The 18,743-nt window shown below is 37.6% G+C and overlaps 1 protein-coding gene across 11 annotated transcripts in view; it reads right to left on the reverse strand.

Annotated features, from left to right (window-relative positions):
* Nucleotides 1-18,743, reverse strand: part of CTNNA2 (catenin alpha 2) — a 1,170,559-nt gene that overhangs the window by 215,977 nt on the left and 935,839 nt on the right. For 10 of the 11 annotated variants that reach the window (XM_017888532.1, XM_017888525.1, XM_017888528.1 and 7 more), the window contains one exon: nucleotides 16,195-16,347. In XM_017888532.1, the coding sequence (XP_017744021.1) occupies nucleotides 16,195-16,347 (153 nt within the window). Of the gene's footprint in view, nucleotides 1-2,190; nucleotides 2,215-16,194; nucleotides 16,348-18,743 lie in introns of those variants that run through there. The other variant, XM_017888535.1, reaches the window with a different exon arrangement.

Consider the following 18,743-nt stretch of genomic DNA (forward strand, 5'->3'; position numbering starts at 1 on the left):
TGCAGGAGTTAAGGCTCAGAGGTAGCAAGTATGCAACATGTCAGGGCACTAAGGAAAGATGCTAACTGTATGAAAGATTTATTTTCCTTTTTTAAAAGAGATTAATGGAAAGTAAAACTAAAGGTAGATTGATCATAGGCCTATCCAGAGAATTCCACCCCAAATTTAACCCTCAGCTAATAAGTGCTTATGGAGTATGCACTATGTCTGCTCTGTGGTCGCATTTAATAACTGGTCCTAAACTTTATGGGTGATATGAATGCAATGGGCTTTGCCATCTTCCAGTGTCTTCTTTATACACATCTTCTCCAACATAGTCTCTACCTACCTGTTCCTGTCCTCTTTCATGAGAGCCTTATTTTAAGCTAGCTGCCTTAATTAAAAAGAAATCAGTGAGAGAATCCTAATTAGGTATTACTACTTGAACAACAGTAAAATGTACCCTTCTGGAAGTAGTTTCAGAATACTAGGGCATTTTTTAAAATAGTGAGATTATAAGCAGCAGTAAGATCACAGAGAGAAAAAAAATTTGACAAGAGGTTTTCACCAAATTACTGTGAGGAAAGAAACTGATGAGAATTTTGAGTAATGGTAATTTCAGAGATAATTTTAATTAAGAAACAAACCTTCACCTATTTCTTGTGTTATCTGCTGACTGCATTCATATCAAATGATGTGTGCTGCAAATGAACTGATGTAGGTATAGGGCACTGAGCGTACATAATTTAACTCTTCATATGCATATTTATTTAAAGATTATAGAGAAGTGATTCTCAACCAGGGATGATTTTGTCCCCCAGGAAATCTCTGACAATATCTGAATCATTTTTGGTTGTTGCAATTAGAGGGAAGTGTTCCTGGCTTCTAGTGGGTAGAGGCCAGTGATGCTACTAAACATCCTATAACACACAGGACAACCCCTCACAGCAAAGAATTATCAGGACTAAAATGTCAGTAGTGAGGAGGTTGAGAAACCCTGATACACAATAATCTTATTTTACTCCTTAAGTACTTTGATTTCCATAATCTGTACCCAAGAAAAAAAAAAATTCATTCAGAGTAGAGGAAAGGAGGCCAGGTGTGGTGGCTCACGCCTGTAATCCTAACACTTTGGGAGGCTGAGGTGGGCAGATTACTTGAGCCCAGGAGTTCCAGACCAGCCTAGGCAACATGGCAAAACTCTGTTTCTATTAAAAAACACAAAAAATTAGCCATGCAGTCCCAGCTACCCAGAAAGCATCACCTAAGCCCAGAAAGCCGAGGTTGCAACGAGCCATGATCATGTCACACCACCGCACTATAGCCTGAGTGACAGAGTGAAACCCTGGCTCAAAAAAAAAAAAAAAAAAAAAAGACAGAAAGAAAGAGACAACAATGACGACAATCAAAGTAGAGATCATCAGCTCCTTCAAAGTCATGATCATCAACCATAGTTTTCCAGAATGAAAAGCAATTAAAAGTACACCACCAGAACAACTATGAGTACATTAAGTTTCTGCAAAATTATAAATGTTTTTGAGGAAAACAGAACATTCACTGCTTTGAAAGTTATTGTAGAAGATATAAGTAGAAAATTATGAGCAACTATGTGCAAATGAAAACCTCTCTTCATTTCTAAGAAAACTTGTCATGGAAATTGTCATTTCACACTAAAGTTCTCCAAGATAGGCTAAAGACATATTAGCTTTGATGCTTTTTGTTGTGGATGTACACTTGGACTCTATCAGGCAAGAAAATCACTTGCACACATATCATTAGCATTTTTTTGACTGTGAGAAAGTCTTCAGAATTCTGAGGCAGCCGTTTATTAATAGTATTTGAGCAAAAGCCTTTCTTCCACAATTCTAGTTAAGCAATTGGGACAAAGGTTGAATTGTTTTCATCTTGAGAAAAGTAATTGTTACTTTCAAATTTCCAGGCAAAAATCAAACCAAGAGAATTCATTGGATATTAGATGTTTTTCCCCCCGAAAACAATCAGGAGAAATAATGGGCAATAATATAACCCATATTTGTAGCAAGGCACTAGAATCTACAAGCATACAGAATAACCATTTGAAAGGTTTCTGGTGACAGGAGGACCATGGGGAGAAATAAGAAAGGTCAGACAGAGTCTGTGAAGCAAGTGAGAGAGGAAAATGGTCCTCAAGGCAAAATTCAAGGGCAGAAAAACAGCAAGAGTTTAACTTACAAATTAGAGCTGCATCAGGAAGAGCTGTGAGCAGAGGCAACCAGATTCCCTGCTTTCCCTTTCCTTTCCCACTTTCCTCCAATATATGAACTCTCTAGTCTTCCTTGTTCTGCTTGTCTGAACTTTTGACCCTGCTGCCACAGCCTGAATCTCTCCTCCTGCACTATTTCTAGCTGTATTTCCCGTGTCCTCTACAAGAATGGGGCCTGCTTTAATTCCTGACTGCCCCATTATTTGTGTGATTGGCTTTGGCTTTTTCGGCTGTGAACCTTACCTGGAGGGGTATGATTCGCCCTCCACAGTGGGCACTGAGATGGCGGGGTTCCCACCTGAGCCCCTTCCCCAGACGGGTATGAGGCTAAGATGTTGGCCAGCCAGGATGGAGACAAACACCTGGCTGGTATCGTGTTTACAGAATAGGCACAGGAAAAGTGTGCCAATCTGGATGTAAATTGCAAATTAGGGTTTTTCAAGCTCTATGTAACAGAGATACTTGAAGTCACCTACTTGAAAAGACTTGACTTTTTGAGATACTTGATTGTGGGGATGAAAACAGCCTCTTTAGCTGAGTGTTATGTTGGGATAGGTCCAATCACAGCCTATTTTTAGTTTGCAAAACTATTGATCCATGAAGTACTCTACTGCCCCACTGCCGTTAACATTCTCCAAGTCTCCAGTCTCTGTGCAGAAACTGTCATGACATTTTTACAGAAAAGCTGAGCACCTTCCCTCATACAGGCAGCCTGAAATGCATTTTTAAAGATACATTACAGGCTTTACCATCAAACTACCTTGTATTCTAAAATTAAGTTGTAAACCACTCTTTTCCAAAAAAATCAAGTAATAAAATAGTAAGAAAATGTATGTGGGTGAGGGAAAGTGATAGAGCTCATGTGTCTTGGATTCCCCTCATATCAGCGTGGTAAGAAAATCATTTGGTTGGGATAATTTACAGATTTGGAAGGGCACGTTTGTTCTTTTGATCTTCCAAGAAAAGACTTAGAGAAGATAAATCATGAGGGTTCTATTGTTTTAAGATAAAAAATAACAACCTGTCAGTCTAAGTAAGTAACTATATTTTGGTGGCCACTGGTATTATGTGAAAATATTGACTCAATTCCAGGCACCTTGGATGTGTGAAATTCACACTCTGTGGCAGCTCCAGAATGTCTAAATAGGAGCAGCCAAAGGCAGCCATCTGGTGGGAAGTGGTAGTGGGGAAATTTTCAAAAGGTGCATTTGCATTACAAACAGTATTTACTTAGATTTGTACATGAAGGTCAATTAAAATCAATTTTTTCCCCAAAAGATGCTCATGTTATATTTTACATATGATTAAAAAATATTTGTTCTTTAGATCAAAGAATGCATGTATGCGTCTAACACACATACCCCCATACTCACACATATTGGAGTGGCTTTGAGGGACAGAGAATGTTTCTGGAGACCTGAAAAGGGTGTGCTAATAAGCAAAACGATGTTATTCAAAGGCCTGCTGTACTGTAAACAAAACATACACTCTAGAATTTAAAGATTGAGGATGAAAAAAGAAAGTAAAATATCTAGTAATTTTTATATTAATTTCATGTTGAAATAATATTTTGGTTATACTGTGTTAAATATATTATTAAAACTAAAAAATAAAAAGAATGCCACACCACCTGCCAACCCTGGGCACTGTGGCCACTCACAATTATCAGCTTTTACCAACAGGCACTAATGTGCCTACAGAAAAAGAAAAAGAAACAAAACAAAAGTGGAAGCTTTGAATTTTTATAAACAAATGGTCTCAGTTAATAACAGAATGTTACTTAGCTAAGGTGTAGATTTTTATGTGTGACAGGCACGGACGTGTATTCCCTCTTTGGCTTCTACTTACATAATGGCCAAGCTGATTAAGAGTTACTCAAACCTGTGTTTCAGACATTGGATCAGTCATAGGCCTAAGTTATGGGAGTACAATAAGGAGTGATGGGTTCCATATTGCTGGTCAGTTTTTGGTTTAGAACAGCTCAGCTACCATCTGTACTCCAAGCTTCAGCTCCTTATTCACCAGAGTGTGAGGTCACCTGGGAAACCACTGTAATGACATATTCTCCTTGCAACCCCAAAATTCAAGATTCAACCACAAATGTACCTGAGAACATGTCTTCCCTTTTCCTAGAATCTGAAATTGGGAAAGGTCCTTAGAATTGTAAAATATCAAAGATAGGCGGCACCTAAATAATGCTAAGCCAGATGCAAAATCTGAGGGTCAGAGAATTAAAGTGATCTGTCCACACACACAACAGTAGGGGTAAATCATTACACATCAAAGAAACTCCAGTCATCAGGGCCGAAGGACCCAACGTTGTCTTTTAAGGTAAGGGTTTAAAGTACACACCCACTGAGCCTCGGGCAGGCTTTGTGAGGTTGAATTCCACCTCCTTCTAAAACTAATGGAGTCAAAGAAACCTGAAAACTCATTTTGGTTCTAAAAGCAATGTCCCAATATATTATCTCTCTCCAGCTATGGCTTCAGGCTGGTTGAAAGGCTCTGTGACATTAAAAATCCCTTAGAGCTAGAAGAAATTGAACACATGACTATCGAATAATTTTTTTCCTGGGCACTTAAAACACTTCTTGCTCTTACATACCACATCATTTTTACTGGGACGTGATTTTTTTGTTTTTGCATTGAAGGTGTCTGATCTTAACAATATAAGGTTATAACTTTTCTGAGGTAGCTGCATAATATATACACACCTTTCAACAGTTGCAGAAAACACAAAATGCAAGAAAAAACATACGTATATATGTATATACATACATGCAAAGAATAGAAACTCCCTACTTAGATGATGAAACAGCAAAACTAATTAGTATAACAAAAGACCAAGTATTTTCTACCTGTCTGCAGAAGCAACATGAAATGCAACCTTCTAATGTCTGATGTGGCAACACTACTATTAAAGTCCAGCTGCCAGTTTCCTGGGGATCTTTCTAATACATCACAGCACTCTTCCTCAACTTTGGAGAGTAGACTAAACAATTTTACCAGTATGCTGGCTTATGATTTTATTATGGTGAGGGTAGGCAGGTAAGGAATGTACAAGGTTAATATTTATAAACATGAATCTATACAGGTATAGCAAGCATATGGAACAGGAGAAAGAACATGGACCCAGGGCATTTGAATTCATTTGGTTCTGTCACTCATCCATCATTTAGTGACTTTGGTCAGGCTACTTTTAGTTTCCTTGAGCCTGACATTTCTCATCTGCAAAATTATGATATTAACTATTACAGCACTTCCTTAGAGGATTAGAAGAGATAATGCATGAACATTACCATAGTATCTAGCACTGGGAACAAGCTAAGTGTTGATTCTGTTTCTCCTCCTTAGGTAGGGACAACATAGTTAATTGCCCTCTATTTTCTGGATGTTTCTTTGTAAGGGTACTTAATTCACCTATTGGGATATAATTTGGAGGTTTAGATATGGTATGGTTTGCTTTTATCTAAATGCCAGTGAAAAATTACAGAGATGAAATTGAGGGCTGGGTTTAAAGATTTTGTATTTTATTTAGATATTTGAGTCCATTAGAAAGTTTTCATGGAAACGAATAGTTGATTCCTCTTACATATGAGAAAAATTGATTTCATAATAATGGCCCTACACTTTATAGTTTGACTGTGGTGTAAAGACTGAAATGTTACCTGGTAGTATTTACATTATGTGCATAGTTAATTCAAGCACTTCAATAGACCTTTGACATAAAAATACTGAATATCCTTGGACTCCACCAACTTGCAAGCAAGCTTGAAAATCTGTGGCATTTAGTAATTTGAACAGCTATGAATGATGCAAGCTGTGCAGGTGAAGACTCGTGAAGCTAGTGGGTGAGCTTACTTTATGGTCCAATACCAGTACCTGAAAGCAGTTTCATGATCTATTCCATTAGCATATAAGAATTCTTCTGCAGTAATACGCATTACTTTCAGGGTATGTGCAGTAAAATAAAGCTGTTCTCTAAAATGTGATTTCAGAGATATGAAACTTAATGCCTGTACAATAACACCAACATCAGCAGCTAACATTTTTAAACAATTACTCTGGGGCCAGAAACTGTGCTAAATAATTACACAAAGGATCAGACTTTAGGCTGTACAGATACCTTGGATAGGAGCCTGGGGGCAGTGTGGCACAGTGGCTAAGAATGTGGTCTCTGGAGTCTGCGATACTTGGGCTCATGCATGGATTCTGCCTCTTTCTAGCTATGTGACATTGGGTCAATTATTAAACTTCTTAAAACCTCAGGTTTCTCATCTGTAATTTGAAGTAAAAAATAATGGCCACTTCGTAAGGTTGTCAGAAGCATTAAATAAGGTAATAGAGAGTTACTTTTAAAACCCTAGCCTTATATCTAAATACTTAAGAGTCTAAGGTGGGCCCTTGAACTTTTCTGCAATGCTTTATTGTATATTACAGAAAACCTTACAAAATACGGTAGGGTTTAAGAATTGGGGAATTTATGGAGGAGAGTAGTACTGGAATATATACTTCTTAAATGACAAAATAAAATTTACTGTAAGTTTAACATATGTGAGCTGAACAAAATAGCTCTTACAGAATATTATTATTTACAGGCTTGCTATGGCTCGATTAGAGAAACTTCAGTAACTCAGTTCTAGTTCAAATATTATTAGCTGGATTGGGGAAGGCAGCAAGGAGAAAAAGGGGTATGAGAATATTGAGTTTGTCTTCAAAAAATGCATGGAGGTCCAATTCCATCAATGTAGTTTTTTGTTGTTATTTTATTATTTTTATTTTTTGAGATAGAGTCTCACTCTGTCACCCAGGCTGAAGTGCAGTGGCATGATCATCATCAATGTAGTTTTGGTGAAATTTTCTTGATTTCCTTTCTAGTTCATGGTTTGAAACAAGGACCTGGAACATACAAAAATCTTACATTTATTTAAACCCAGGACATCTGTGTAGGGGTTTTAGGACCACATCTATCAAACAACTGAAGCCAGAGCCAATTGAGAAGCAGCCTGAGATTGTAGGCTATGTTTTATTAAAGTATTAAAGTTTCAACTGATTATGTCAAAACATGGATTCATCCCAGACTCTTCTCTGTCTCACACATCCCAAATCCAGTATTTCAGCTCAACCTTGAAACTACAGGAAAATCGAGCCACGTCTTCCCACTGACCTTGCCTCTCTTCTAGTCATAGTATTAATCACTTGCTGGACTATTGCAATATTATTTTACATATTCTTCTTTCTTTGCTTTCTATTACTCTATGATATATTTTCCATCAAGCAGCACTGTGAACTTTTAAAAATGGAAGTCAGATTATGTCATGCCTTTGTTCAAAACCTTCCAATGAACTCAATATCTGAGTAAAATACAAAATCTTTATACCCAGCTCTCAATTTCATCTCTGTAATTTTTCCTCTCACTCTCGGCTCCAGTCACACTGGTCTCTTTGTTCTCCACCAAACATGCAAAGCACACTGCTGCCCTGGGGTCTCTGGACTTGTTTTTTTCTCAGGCTGGAATGTTCTTCCACTCCCTTCACATCTCTATTTAATAGTCATCTTAGAAGGGAAGCCTTTCCCTACCTCATATGCCCTCCTCCTTCATTCTTTACCATCCTACTCTGTTTAATTTTGTGCTACAGCACATAGTTCTGCCTTACATAGTATACACTTACCTCTTCCTTTCTTATCTTTCCCAAGAGAATGCATGTCCCATGAAAGCGGGAACTTCCTCTGATTTGTTCACTGTTATGTTGCCAGCAACTGGACCAGCATCAACACATGGGCCTCTCAGGAAATATTGCTGAATGCAGCATTGTGCAAGGGGAGGGATTAATTGAGAAGAGCAATTTACTCAAGGGTGAAAGGAAGGCACTCTGGTGCTGAACTGATGGATGATCACATTAGTGATTCTGAATATTAGGGTTTGACTCTGACTTCCAAGCCCTGCATTTCCAGTAGATATAGCTTCTCATCCTTCATGAGGCACTGCTATCAGGAGTAACTAAGCCAAGAGGATGAAGCAGAGAATTGACATTCCCTTGTCTATCTCATCATTGCTATGGCTTCAGTGCTGTACTTTACTTTGTCAGATAGAACTGGCTCCCTCTCTCACATCCACTAGCTGAGGATGAGAGCAGAAGCACACTTGTCAGGCAGAGGACAGGAAAGGAATGATAGTGGAGTTAGGGACACAACTTCAGGAGCCCCTTGAGAGAGTTAATTCGACTCCTCAGGGATCCTAGTAGCAAAGAGCAGGTGTTTTCTACTTGATACAAATAGTGTTTCTTCACAGACTTGAAATTCCTTCTTGGTAGTAAATTAGACAATTAAAAAGGTACAAGGCTTCTTTATTGCTGATCTCCAAGGTGACCCGTAGGATCCTACAACTGTGCTATTGAAACATATTACCTCTGGGGCCCAAAAGCTGGCAACATCACTGGCTACATCCATTACTGTATTCCTTTTTAAGCACCATGTCTTTCTTGAATACCTGCTATATGCTAGGTGCTTGGCTAGGAGCTGGGTTGTAGTTAGGATTAAATTAGATATGGTCTCTTTCCTAAAGGAATTGGTAAACTAGCAGAAGAACTAGCATACAGTTGTAGAGCTGAATGGGTACAATCCTAAAGTAAATGGGATGTCATGAAAGTGAAAGACACAGGGAACTGATTCCACCTGGGGCCATGATGTTCAGGCTGAAAGCTGAACAATGCCTAGAAACTAGAGGAAAGGATAGAGTGGGGAATGCATCCGGAAACGAACAACACAAGCTTAGGTCTAGGATGGGAGGGAGCCTGGCACATTTAACAAGCCAAAGATGGCAGGTGTGGCTGATTCCCTGTTGGGGGAGGGGGAAGGAGGGGACAGGAAGGTGAGCCCGAAGACTGAAGAGAAGGTCTAATCCTGAAAGCCACGTAAGCTTCTTTACAATGTTGGTCTTTAACCTGATAAAAAGAGGAAGTCTCTGAAAGGCCTTAGGCAGGGAAATTATATGATTTTATTTGGATTTTTAAAAATTCACTCTGACTGCTCTGTGCAGAAGGGATTGTAGAGGGCCAGGCAGATGAAAGAGGCCTGTGGGGAGGCCACTGCAGTTGCCTGCACAATAGAATGTGTGCCTTGCACTCAGGTGTGCATGGTAGAGATGGGGGAGAAGGGAAACCAGGCAGGTTGACTGAGCAGGCAAGAAACAGAAGGAATAAAACAAGTTCAGACGCCCAAATATTGATCTTGCATCTCATTTTCAAGATTAGCTTTTCTTTTCATTGTGGTGATGCATATTTTGTGTCCAATTTACATCCATTCCACCCCAGCCCTGATCAAAATGCTTTGTGGCTGAGTTGCCATAATTTGTACTCCATGTCTCCGGAAGGCTTAGACGTGAGGTATAACAGGTGTTTCTGGATCAGCTCGGAGTCAACCCCCCCTTGAAGTCCTTAGCTAATCTTTAGAAGGGCATGATTCCGAAGGTAAGAGAAAATTACTAATAATTATTTTATCTAGTTCTACAGATGATACTTCCTATAGTGACTTTACATCACAGTTGACCTGTCAAATTCTAATCAACACACCCTGGTGGAAGTCTCCCCAAATTTTATTAAACGTTATAAATATTGTGGAGAAAAACAAAAACAAGAACAAAAAACTTCTCAAAATTTCACTTGTTAAAGCAATTATGAAAACCCATATTATTTTTTCCTATGAACATTTCTATACACTAAAACTGTCCCTGTTGAGGATTTTTCTAAGGTTCATAACTTCTGTAGGTTGTGAAAGGGTCAAATCACTTCATAGACTCCATTTTTATGAACATCAAACTGGGAAAAAATGCCACACAAATATAAGGAAAAAAAAAACATAGATAGCAAACTGAATATACTGTCATTAAACTCAAGAAAAATGCTGAAGGACTAAAACCATCATCAGTGATTCATAGATTATTTCACATATTTATGAATGATTCTTATGTGATTAATGAAAATGTAGAGATTCATCAGAGGTTTTCAAATAGAGATCAAAGTTGCCCTGGGAAGGATTGGAGGTTGTGCTTAAAAAGGAGAAAGGGCATTAAGTGAGGGAATTGTAGGAAATAGACAGACCTCCAAGCTTGTTATTTCAGTTCAGTCAGAACTGTTTTTATTGATTTATTCATTTATTTGAGGTATGTAAGTCCCAAAATTTCCACTGGATAAAAGAGATCTGACTAAAATACTAACAACAAAAAACAACAACAACAAAACACCATAAACTTATCTAAATGAGCCCTCTCAGGAATTTGCACTTCTTCACATGATGGAGTAGCCTACAAGTGACCCACTCGCCTGCTGAGAACCACTAGAAATACACAATAAAAGCAATTTACTTGAAAGCACAGGAGAGCTGCCAAAGATGTCAAAACTTAAACTACATCAAAAAGAGCGGCTCATTGAGTGGAGCCTAACCTTCCGCCTGTCACTCCAGTCACCCTCGCTGGGATTTGCTAATTCTTAGTGTTGAAAGAGAATCTGAGAAGTCAGAAAGAAGGTCGCTGCTGAGAGGAAGAGAATTCCTTGGAGTTTTCAGCAATCTCATAGGGCTGAGGAGGCAAAAAACGGAGCTGAGCACAGCCCCGCTGAGGCAGCCAACTCGGACTTAAGATCCCATAGAGAAGAGAGGTTCAAAGAAGCAAGCTTGGTGCTTCATCCTCAGCTTTTCCGCAAGGCGTTTGACAGTCAATTAAGTTACAAATAGCAACAGGCAAGAAGCAAATTGAGACTGTCCAAAAAGCAAGGCAAAGCAAACTCAGTCTCGTGGTGTTAAAAAAACAAAAATTGGGGTTTGTGATTCACAAATGAGGTGACACGTCTGATCCTCAGTTGGCCACCCTGGAAGATTATCCTTCAGGACTGTGGTGAAAGAAAGGTAAGTTAACTTTAGAAGTGCTACAACCTAGGTTCAAGTCACTTTAATCTTTGATTGCAATGAGATGGTTTGCCTCTCTGCTGCCCAGCAGAAAATAGGGTGAATCCTCTCTGGAAGGAGAACACATCATCCAGACCCTCTATATCTGTCCACACAAATGTTTGCCATTCAATCTAATATCACCCAGCATATTAAAAACCACAATCACAAGAAAAATTAATAAAAACAGACAGGCAATAAAGTCTGTCTCCATTTTCAAAGCCTCATAGAGTCCCATAATATTTCACTTAAACATGTCTAAATTCAATAAAACATGGCACATTCCAGTCATCAGTCAGACATTAAGGATGAACTGTAATGAACAGTCCTAGTCTATTTTGATTGTTTGCTGGGCCAGGCGCGGTTGTTCATGCCTGTAATCCCAGCCCTCTGGGAGGCCAAAGAGGGCGGATCACAAGGTCAGGAGTTTGAGACCAGCCTAGCCAACATAGTGAAACCCTGTCTCTACTAAAAATACAAAAAGTTAGCTGGGCGTGGTGGCAGGCACCTGTAATCCCAGCTACTTGGGAGGCTGAGGCAGGAGAGTTGTTTGAACCCGGGAGGCAGAGCAGAGATCACACCACTGCACTCCAGCCCAGGTGACAGTGCAAGACTCCATCTCAAAAAAAAAAAAAAAAAAAAAAAAAATTTGCTGACAGTTTTTAAATCAGTCCTACCCTTCCCCCATTTCCCTTTTGTCCCCGAAATGGGCAAACTGATAAGAGGGGCACCTTTTTATTGCTATTGGGAAATTCAAACCACTAAAATCCTGGCTGTCACATAGAAATCCTGACCCCAGCCACATGTCCTAACATGATAAAAACTAAACCCACTTATTCTTCTCTTTGTTTGGACCATTATAAACTGGCATAGGTGCCTGCTCTGCTGTCCCTGAAGTCCCACTGCATGAACAATAAACCTGTCTGGACCCTCTTGGTGGGTGTGTTGCATCATCAGTATTAACATGCCAGTGGATTTTGAATGTGTTGGGGGCTGCCATCTGTGGAGCCGCCCTGAAACAAAAACAAAATTGACCCAAACATTGCAGTTCTTTGACTTAGCCTTTTGAAATAACTATGATTAATCAGTTTTTTTAAAAGGAAATAACTTTAACTTAATAATAAATTTTACTAGAGAATTGGAATCCCTTTTAAAAGAATCAACTAGAAATTTAAAAAAAAATTGAACTCCAAATATAAGTTTTAACTATATTGGACCACAGCATGAATAAGCGAACTTAAAATTAGGGCAGTAGAGAAATAAGCCAGACTTAATCAGCAGATTAAGAGGGAAATTTATATTCCTTAAATGCCGTAACAGCACTAAAATAAGAAAGGTAAGAAAATTAATGACATGATTATCCATTCCAGTAAAGTAGAAAAGAAGAAGTAGTTCTACTGAAAGAAAAAAAAAAAAAAAAGAAACTATGAAGAAAGAGAGCAGAAATAAATAAAATAGAATACAAACAAATCAATAAAATCTGAAAGCTTATTTTTAAAATTGATAAACTACTTGGCAAAAATAATCAAGGAAAAAAGAGAAAATATTTTTTTATTAGTTAAATGAGGAAGTGGGGAAAAAGAAACAGTAACTGCAGATCCTTATAGCATCTAGACAAAAAACTGCATATGTATTATGGACAATTTTAAGGGGGGCCCAGTGAATTAGAAAATTAAATGAAATGACAAATTCCTAGAAGGCAAATTAACAAAGCTGATCTTAAAAGAAATTAAACAATGTAAACAGTCATACGATTTTAAACTTTTCTTCAAATCCTTACACTCACATTGTTTTATCAGTGAATTCTACCAAACATTTAAAAAATAAATGAGGCTCATCTTAACACATTCGCTTCCAAAAAATTAGAAAGAAGGAAAAATTTACAATTCATTTTTTAAGGGAAAGCATAACTTTGATATCAATACCTCTGAAAGAGAATAAAGGAGATGAGAAAATCATCTCAACATCTGCAGAAAAAGCATTTGATACAAGTCCATACTTACTCATAATTTTTTTAAAGTCTTTTGGCAAATGGGTAATAGAACTAGCTTGACCTAATTAAGATATCTGAAAGAAACGTAGAGCAAATAATATAATTAATGGTAAAGAACTGAAATTTCCCCACTGAGATCCAGAAATCACAAAATATTTATCACCACAATATTGTACTGTAGGTCCTAGCTAGTACTATAATGCAAGGAAAAAAAAAATAAACTGTAAGTATTGGAAAAGAAGAAATACACTTACATGATTTGGCTGTGTTCCTATCCAAATCTCACCTTGAACTGTAATAATCTCCACGTGTCAAGGGTGGTGCCAGGTGGAGATAACTGAATCATGGGGGTGGTTTTCCCCATACTGTTCTCCTAGTAGTGAATACATCTCATGAGATCTGATGGTTTTATAAGGGGGAGTTCCCCTGTACAAGTTCTCTTGCCTGCCACCATGTAAGACGTGTCTTTCCTCCTCCTTTGCCTTCCGCCATGATTATGAGGCCTCCCCACATATGTGGAACTATGAGTCAATTAAACTTCTTTCATTTATAAATTACCCAGTCTTGCATATGATACATCTTTATTAGCAACATGAGAACAGACTAATACAACAGTCATAATTTGCAGGCACATGACTATGTACATAGAAAATCCAAAAGGAAATTGTCAAAATTTTTGAATTATTAACTGAATTTATCAAGTTCAATGGATATAAAATCAATATACAAACGAACTTTTTCATATTACAGACACAGAAACTAAGAAAGGTGCCTATATCCACACACTTTTCAAAACTAGAAAAAGGCTAACACTCGGCTCAGTGCTTCAAGTTTTTGTGTTTTTTTTGTATATATGCAAACTTGTAGATTTCAGTTACTCCCTAATCAATCAGAGGCCAGTCCACACACTAGCCCCTGTATCTCCTAGGCATCAAGACATTAAAATGCTGCTGGCCACAGTGACCATCCATGGGAAATGAAGGGAATACCTGATGGAGGCAAAGTGCAATTTTCTGAAATGTGGAGCTGCAAGTAATCTAAGCTTTCAGCTTCTGTCTCAAGTTGAGGATCAAGAATCACAGGTAGTGAACGGATTTACCTACAATGGAACCTAAAGACAGGATAAGGGGAAATGGCGGATATGTCCAGGGCCTGTCTCAGGAGAAAGGAGAGTGAGTGGAAAAAGCCGAGTCTTTGGCCCCAGTCTCATATTTACACAAGATGTTAAGTCTGAACTTCAAATATGTCCTGCAAATGAAGTAAAGACACTAAGAAAACTGAAAGTAGATGTTTATCACACAACTTGAAATCCATGTCCCATTCTTCATCCACAGCGTCTACAGCACACCATCAATTAATATTTTCAGTAAACTCTGCAGTTATCTTGTAAATGCTGTAATTATATAGATGGGATGGTATATTTATATGCTAACATTATTTTATTACATGTGAATATTTAAAGGTTTGTAGGACCCATCAGCATTTTTTTTTCCTCCTCCTCTTTCTTCCCCTCCTTCTGTACCCATATCCTCCTCCTTCTCTGCCTTCCCCTTCTCAAAACATGAAAATGGTCAGAGCTTCCAAGGTCAATCTTGGAAAGACTCTGGATCCCTAAATAGCTAAGTGAACTCTCCGAGCATGTAGGTGGAATGTGAATGGTGATATAAGGCTTGCCTGGTATGAGAGAACAGAGCTAGAAAAACTGCTTTGATATTGTGAGTATTACCCTAGTTTTAGCTCTAGGCTGGTATTGTCTCAAGACATTGGGGTTACGGCAGAAAGTTCAAAGCTTCCATTATTGTGGCCAAGGTTTTTGCACATAGAACCTGCTGACAGCTGTCATGGGTGATGGCTCAGTCTGTATCCTAGAGAAGCAGAGGCTTGACGTAGGACTTCCTGTTGGCTGGGTGTCTTCAGCCCGAGGCACCTGCAGTGCTGGATTAACCAAGGAGCAAACTAAGCAGGTGCTTAGGATGCAACTAAATCAAATACCACCCCCATCACCCACTCCAAGAAAAGCAGAGATGATTTTACATTTAATGAACTTACTGAGAATTTTAATTTTTCCATCCAAAGGAAAAAAGAAAACTTATTTTCCTTTCAGCTTGCATTTAAGTCTTCTGTCATTTTAAGTGATTTTATTTTATTATGAATTAAAGTGGGAATGCATCACAGTGGTGGTGGTGGTAGGATTAAGTGCTCAGAGCCTGTAAAAGTTTTAACCTGGCTCTAATAACCATTCCCTAAACTCTCCAGGATCCATCCTCATCCCTCCTGGGCTCTTGTTCTCTAATACACATATTTCTTGTGTAACATCTCTATTTTCTATTATATTTAGCCCCACATCACTAATCCTACCTTTGCCAGGCTCTTGGTTTTCAGCTCCTAAATTTAGGCAGCCTAGTTATCATTTACTTTGTACAATATTTTTTTCAATATTACCCAGTAAAATTTTGAATTTATAAAGCAACTCCCACAGATTCCTCTAACACATAAAATATACTTACAATGCTTAACTTACCCTAGTACTGCCCCAAGATCTTCCACCAAAAGTTCAAACGTCTCTTTGGGGGGAGGTGTGATTTTTTTTTTTTTTTTTTTTTTTTTTTGCAAGTTCCCAGTGTGGACAGCGTCTAGGCACCCCTGGGTGGAATGGACAGTGGTTTGAGGAGGGAGAAAAGGGAGAAGCGTCCTAGGCCTCCATTTAGAAATTTTAATTTACTCCCTCAAATCAAAGCTGGCATTCAGCACTTCAGAGTGTCCCTTCTACTTCTTTTGTTTCAGCTCCTGCTTGTTGTTCAGGAAAATTGGCAAATATGTTTCAGAGCATGCTTAGAGGTGTGAGACAGACAAAAGAAAGATGACTGATAGCTTGATTCCTTGGAAAGGGGGTACAGTAATCAGAAAGTAAAGGAAAGAATGATTCCAGGACTTTATTTCTCCAAAAACACAACAGAATAACTCTCTAGTGAAATTCTAAGAGCCAATGCAGAGATTGAACCCATCAGTAAATTCTAGTCTTCAGGCCCTCCACACTTACCTCTACCAGTTTGTTGGCATGCTCGCGGAAAACCTGGGCATATTCTTTCACTTCCTTTTCATTTCCACTCTTTGCTGCCTCAATGAGAACTAGCAAAGGAACATTGGTTTCCAAGAAAGAATCAGATATGTGATCCATCACTGCTTTCCGAAGCTACAGTTGAAACAGAAACAAAAAATGACATACAATTAAGAAACAGTAGAATTGTCCATTTTTTTCTAAACTGCTTTTGAACTCTCATTACCCAGGGAGATAATATTCCTATTTTCTTTTTAAAATTTCCCCAGAGCTTATACTATTAAAGGAAAACCAATGACTGATGGAAGCATGTGAATTAAACATATTATATGTCAACTTGAAAGTTACATAAATGGCCTGTTGCTCAATACACTATGGGCCCTCTCCCATCAAAGGTCTTCTCTCATCCTTCATTGACCCAAACCTTCAGGATGTTCTGAATCATGACACAGTTGAAGAATTCAGGTTCTTTGAAAAGGAAAAATCTAGGCATCAACCAACAAGTTGGGAGAACTTTGGATAAAGATCTAAACTTTGAAGCAAACCCTGCAACTTTGCCACTGTGCAGTCTCTTGCCCATTGTAGATCCATTGTTTGTGTTAGATAGAAGCAGAAACATGAAACATCTAACAATCTCAAAACTGTTTGTGTCCAGGTGCTATGATGACATAGTTGCTATGTTCCAGAAATACTTATAATTATTCTTCAAGATAAATGAGAATAAACAAGCCCAAATCTTCTAACAATGCATAATTATACATCATTCCCACATTGTTAAAATAGAAAGCAGGGCAGCTGCATGAAAATAAAATGAAACTGTCCCTGAAAAATCACCTTGGTGCTGTTTTGTTCATAATTATCTGAATGTATATAGGATGTATATAAAAATAAACAGAAGACAAGATGATAAACACTCTGAATGTTTTCCAAACAAATATACCTATTCAGGAGCATTCAAGTGAATCTCTTGATAGGATGACACACACACATTGGTTATTGGTCAGAACAAGGAAAATTAGGAGCAAATCTCAATTCCTTTTTGTACTAATTACCGTAAGGTATGCATGAAAGTATGTATAACTTAGTTTGGTTTAACTCTGAATTGTGTTTGACATTTTACCATATATAATGTAATAAAGTCTATGTAAAGTTAACATCTCCCACATACTCATTTGACAAAGTGTATTAAATTACTGCCTGGGATAATGTTGGTTATTGGTGAGCTCATATATAATGTATCATTTACTCAGCTAAAATCTTTGCATATTATATCATTGCATTCCTATTACAAACTATGAGATAGGAATGATTCTTATACTAGTTCTTCAAATGAAGAAGCTTGGACTTTAAAAAGTTAAATAACTTGTCTGCAGTCATAAGTTAACAAATGGTAGTGCCTAGGGTAAAAAGGTCTGAAGGAGATCCTACAGTGAACACTTGAAACTGACCTGCGGTGACTCTCTTCCAGAACAGGCCCACAATGGAGGAAAAAATATTTAGAGTAGAATCAAAACTGAACTTGACAGGGACAACAGAGACGAAAGAGAAGGTTGAGATAAAGTAGGGGGGATAAGAAGAGTCAGGTTATCTCAACAATCAGACAAACATTTTTTAATACCACACAAAAATAACAGAAGTGAGAACTCCGGGAACTTGAAAAGCTATCTGCATCAAACCTCTTTCTAAGCCTTCAGGAAGATAATGTTCACAAAAATGAGCAACTTAAAATTATCAAGGTCAAATCTCATCCAAAGTTATTATAAGAAAATTAGATTAAGAAATATATTATCCCTAAGCATACTGAAAGCATGCCAAAAGGATATACTTATAAAATAGATTAAAACTGTAACCTACCATTTCAAATAAATTAAAAACATCACAAAAATAATATAAAATATGGAAGAACATGACAAATCCAAAAAAGAAAACTAAAGAATTAGGTCATGAAACTCAAGAAAGAATTATAAATAAAAGAAAATCATTTGAAAAAGACAAGAATGAATAAACACCACAACAAATGCCATGAGACAAATAAAGTAAGGAAAAGTTTTAAATCCAAAAAAATATTTTTTAAAGAGCTAAAAAACCATTTGAGAAAATATGACAAATATTGAAGATAGGCAAAGAAAAGTCAATACAGGGCTACCAGAAGGTCCATGAAAAAAGAAAATCAAAACAAGAAAAACAGAATGAATACCAAAAATTATAATCAATGAAAACTTTCCAGAATATATGTATATATTGAAGCTGTATTCTAATACTGTATATTTTAAATTGCTAAGGTGGATTTTAATGTTCTCACCACAAAATAAGTATGTAAGGTGATGAATATGTTAGCTTAATTATTCATAATATATACATATATCAAAATATCACACTGTACTCCACAAACATATATGTAAATGAAAAATAAAAAATTTGAAATTAACTTTGGGAGGCCGAGATGGGTGGATCACGAGGTCAGGAGATCGAGACCATCCTGGCTAACACAGTGAAACCCCGTCTCTACTAAAAATACAAAAATTAGCTGG

This window comes from Rhinopithecus bieti, unplaced genomic scaffold (genome assembly GCF_001698545.2).
Source record: "Rhinopithecus bieti isolate Rb0 unplaced genomic scaffold, ASM169854v2 scaffold_17655, whole genome shotgun sequence".
Taxonomy (NCBI): domain Eukaryota; kingdom Metazoa; phylum Chordata; class Mammalia; order Primates; family Cercopithecidae; genus Rhinopithecus; species Rhinopithecus bieti.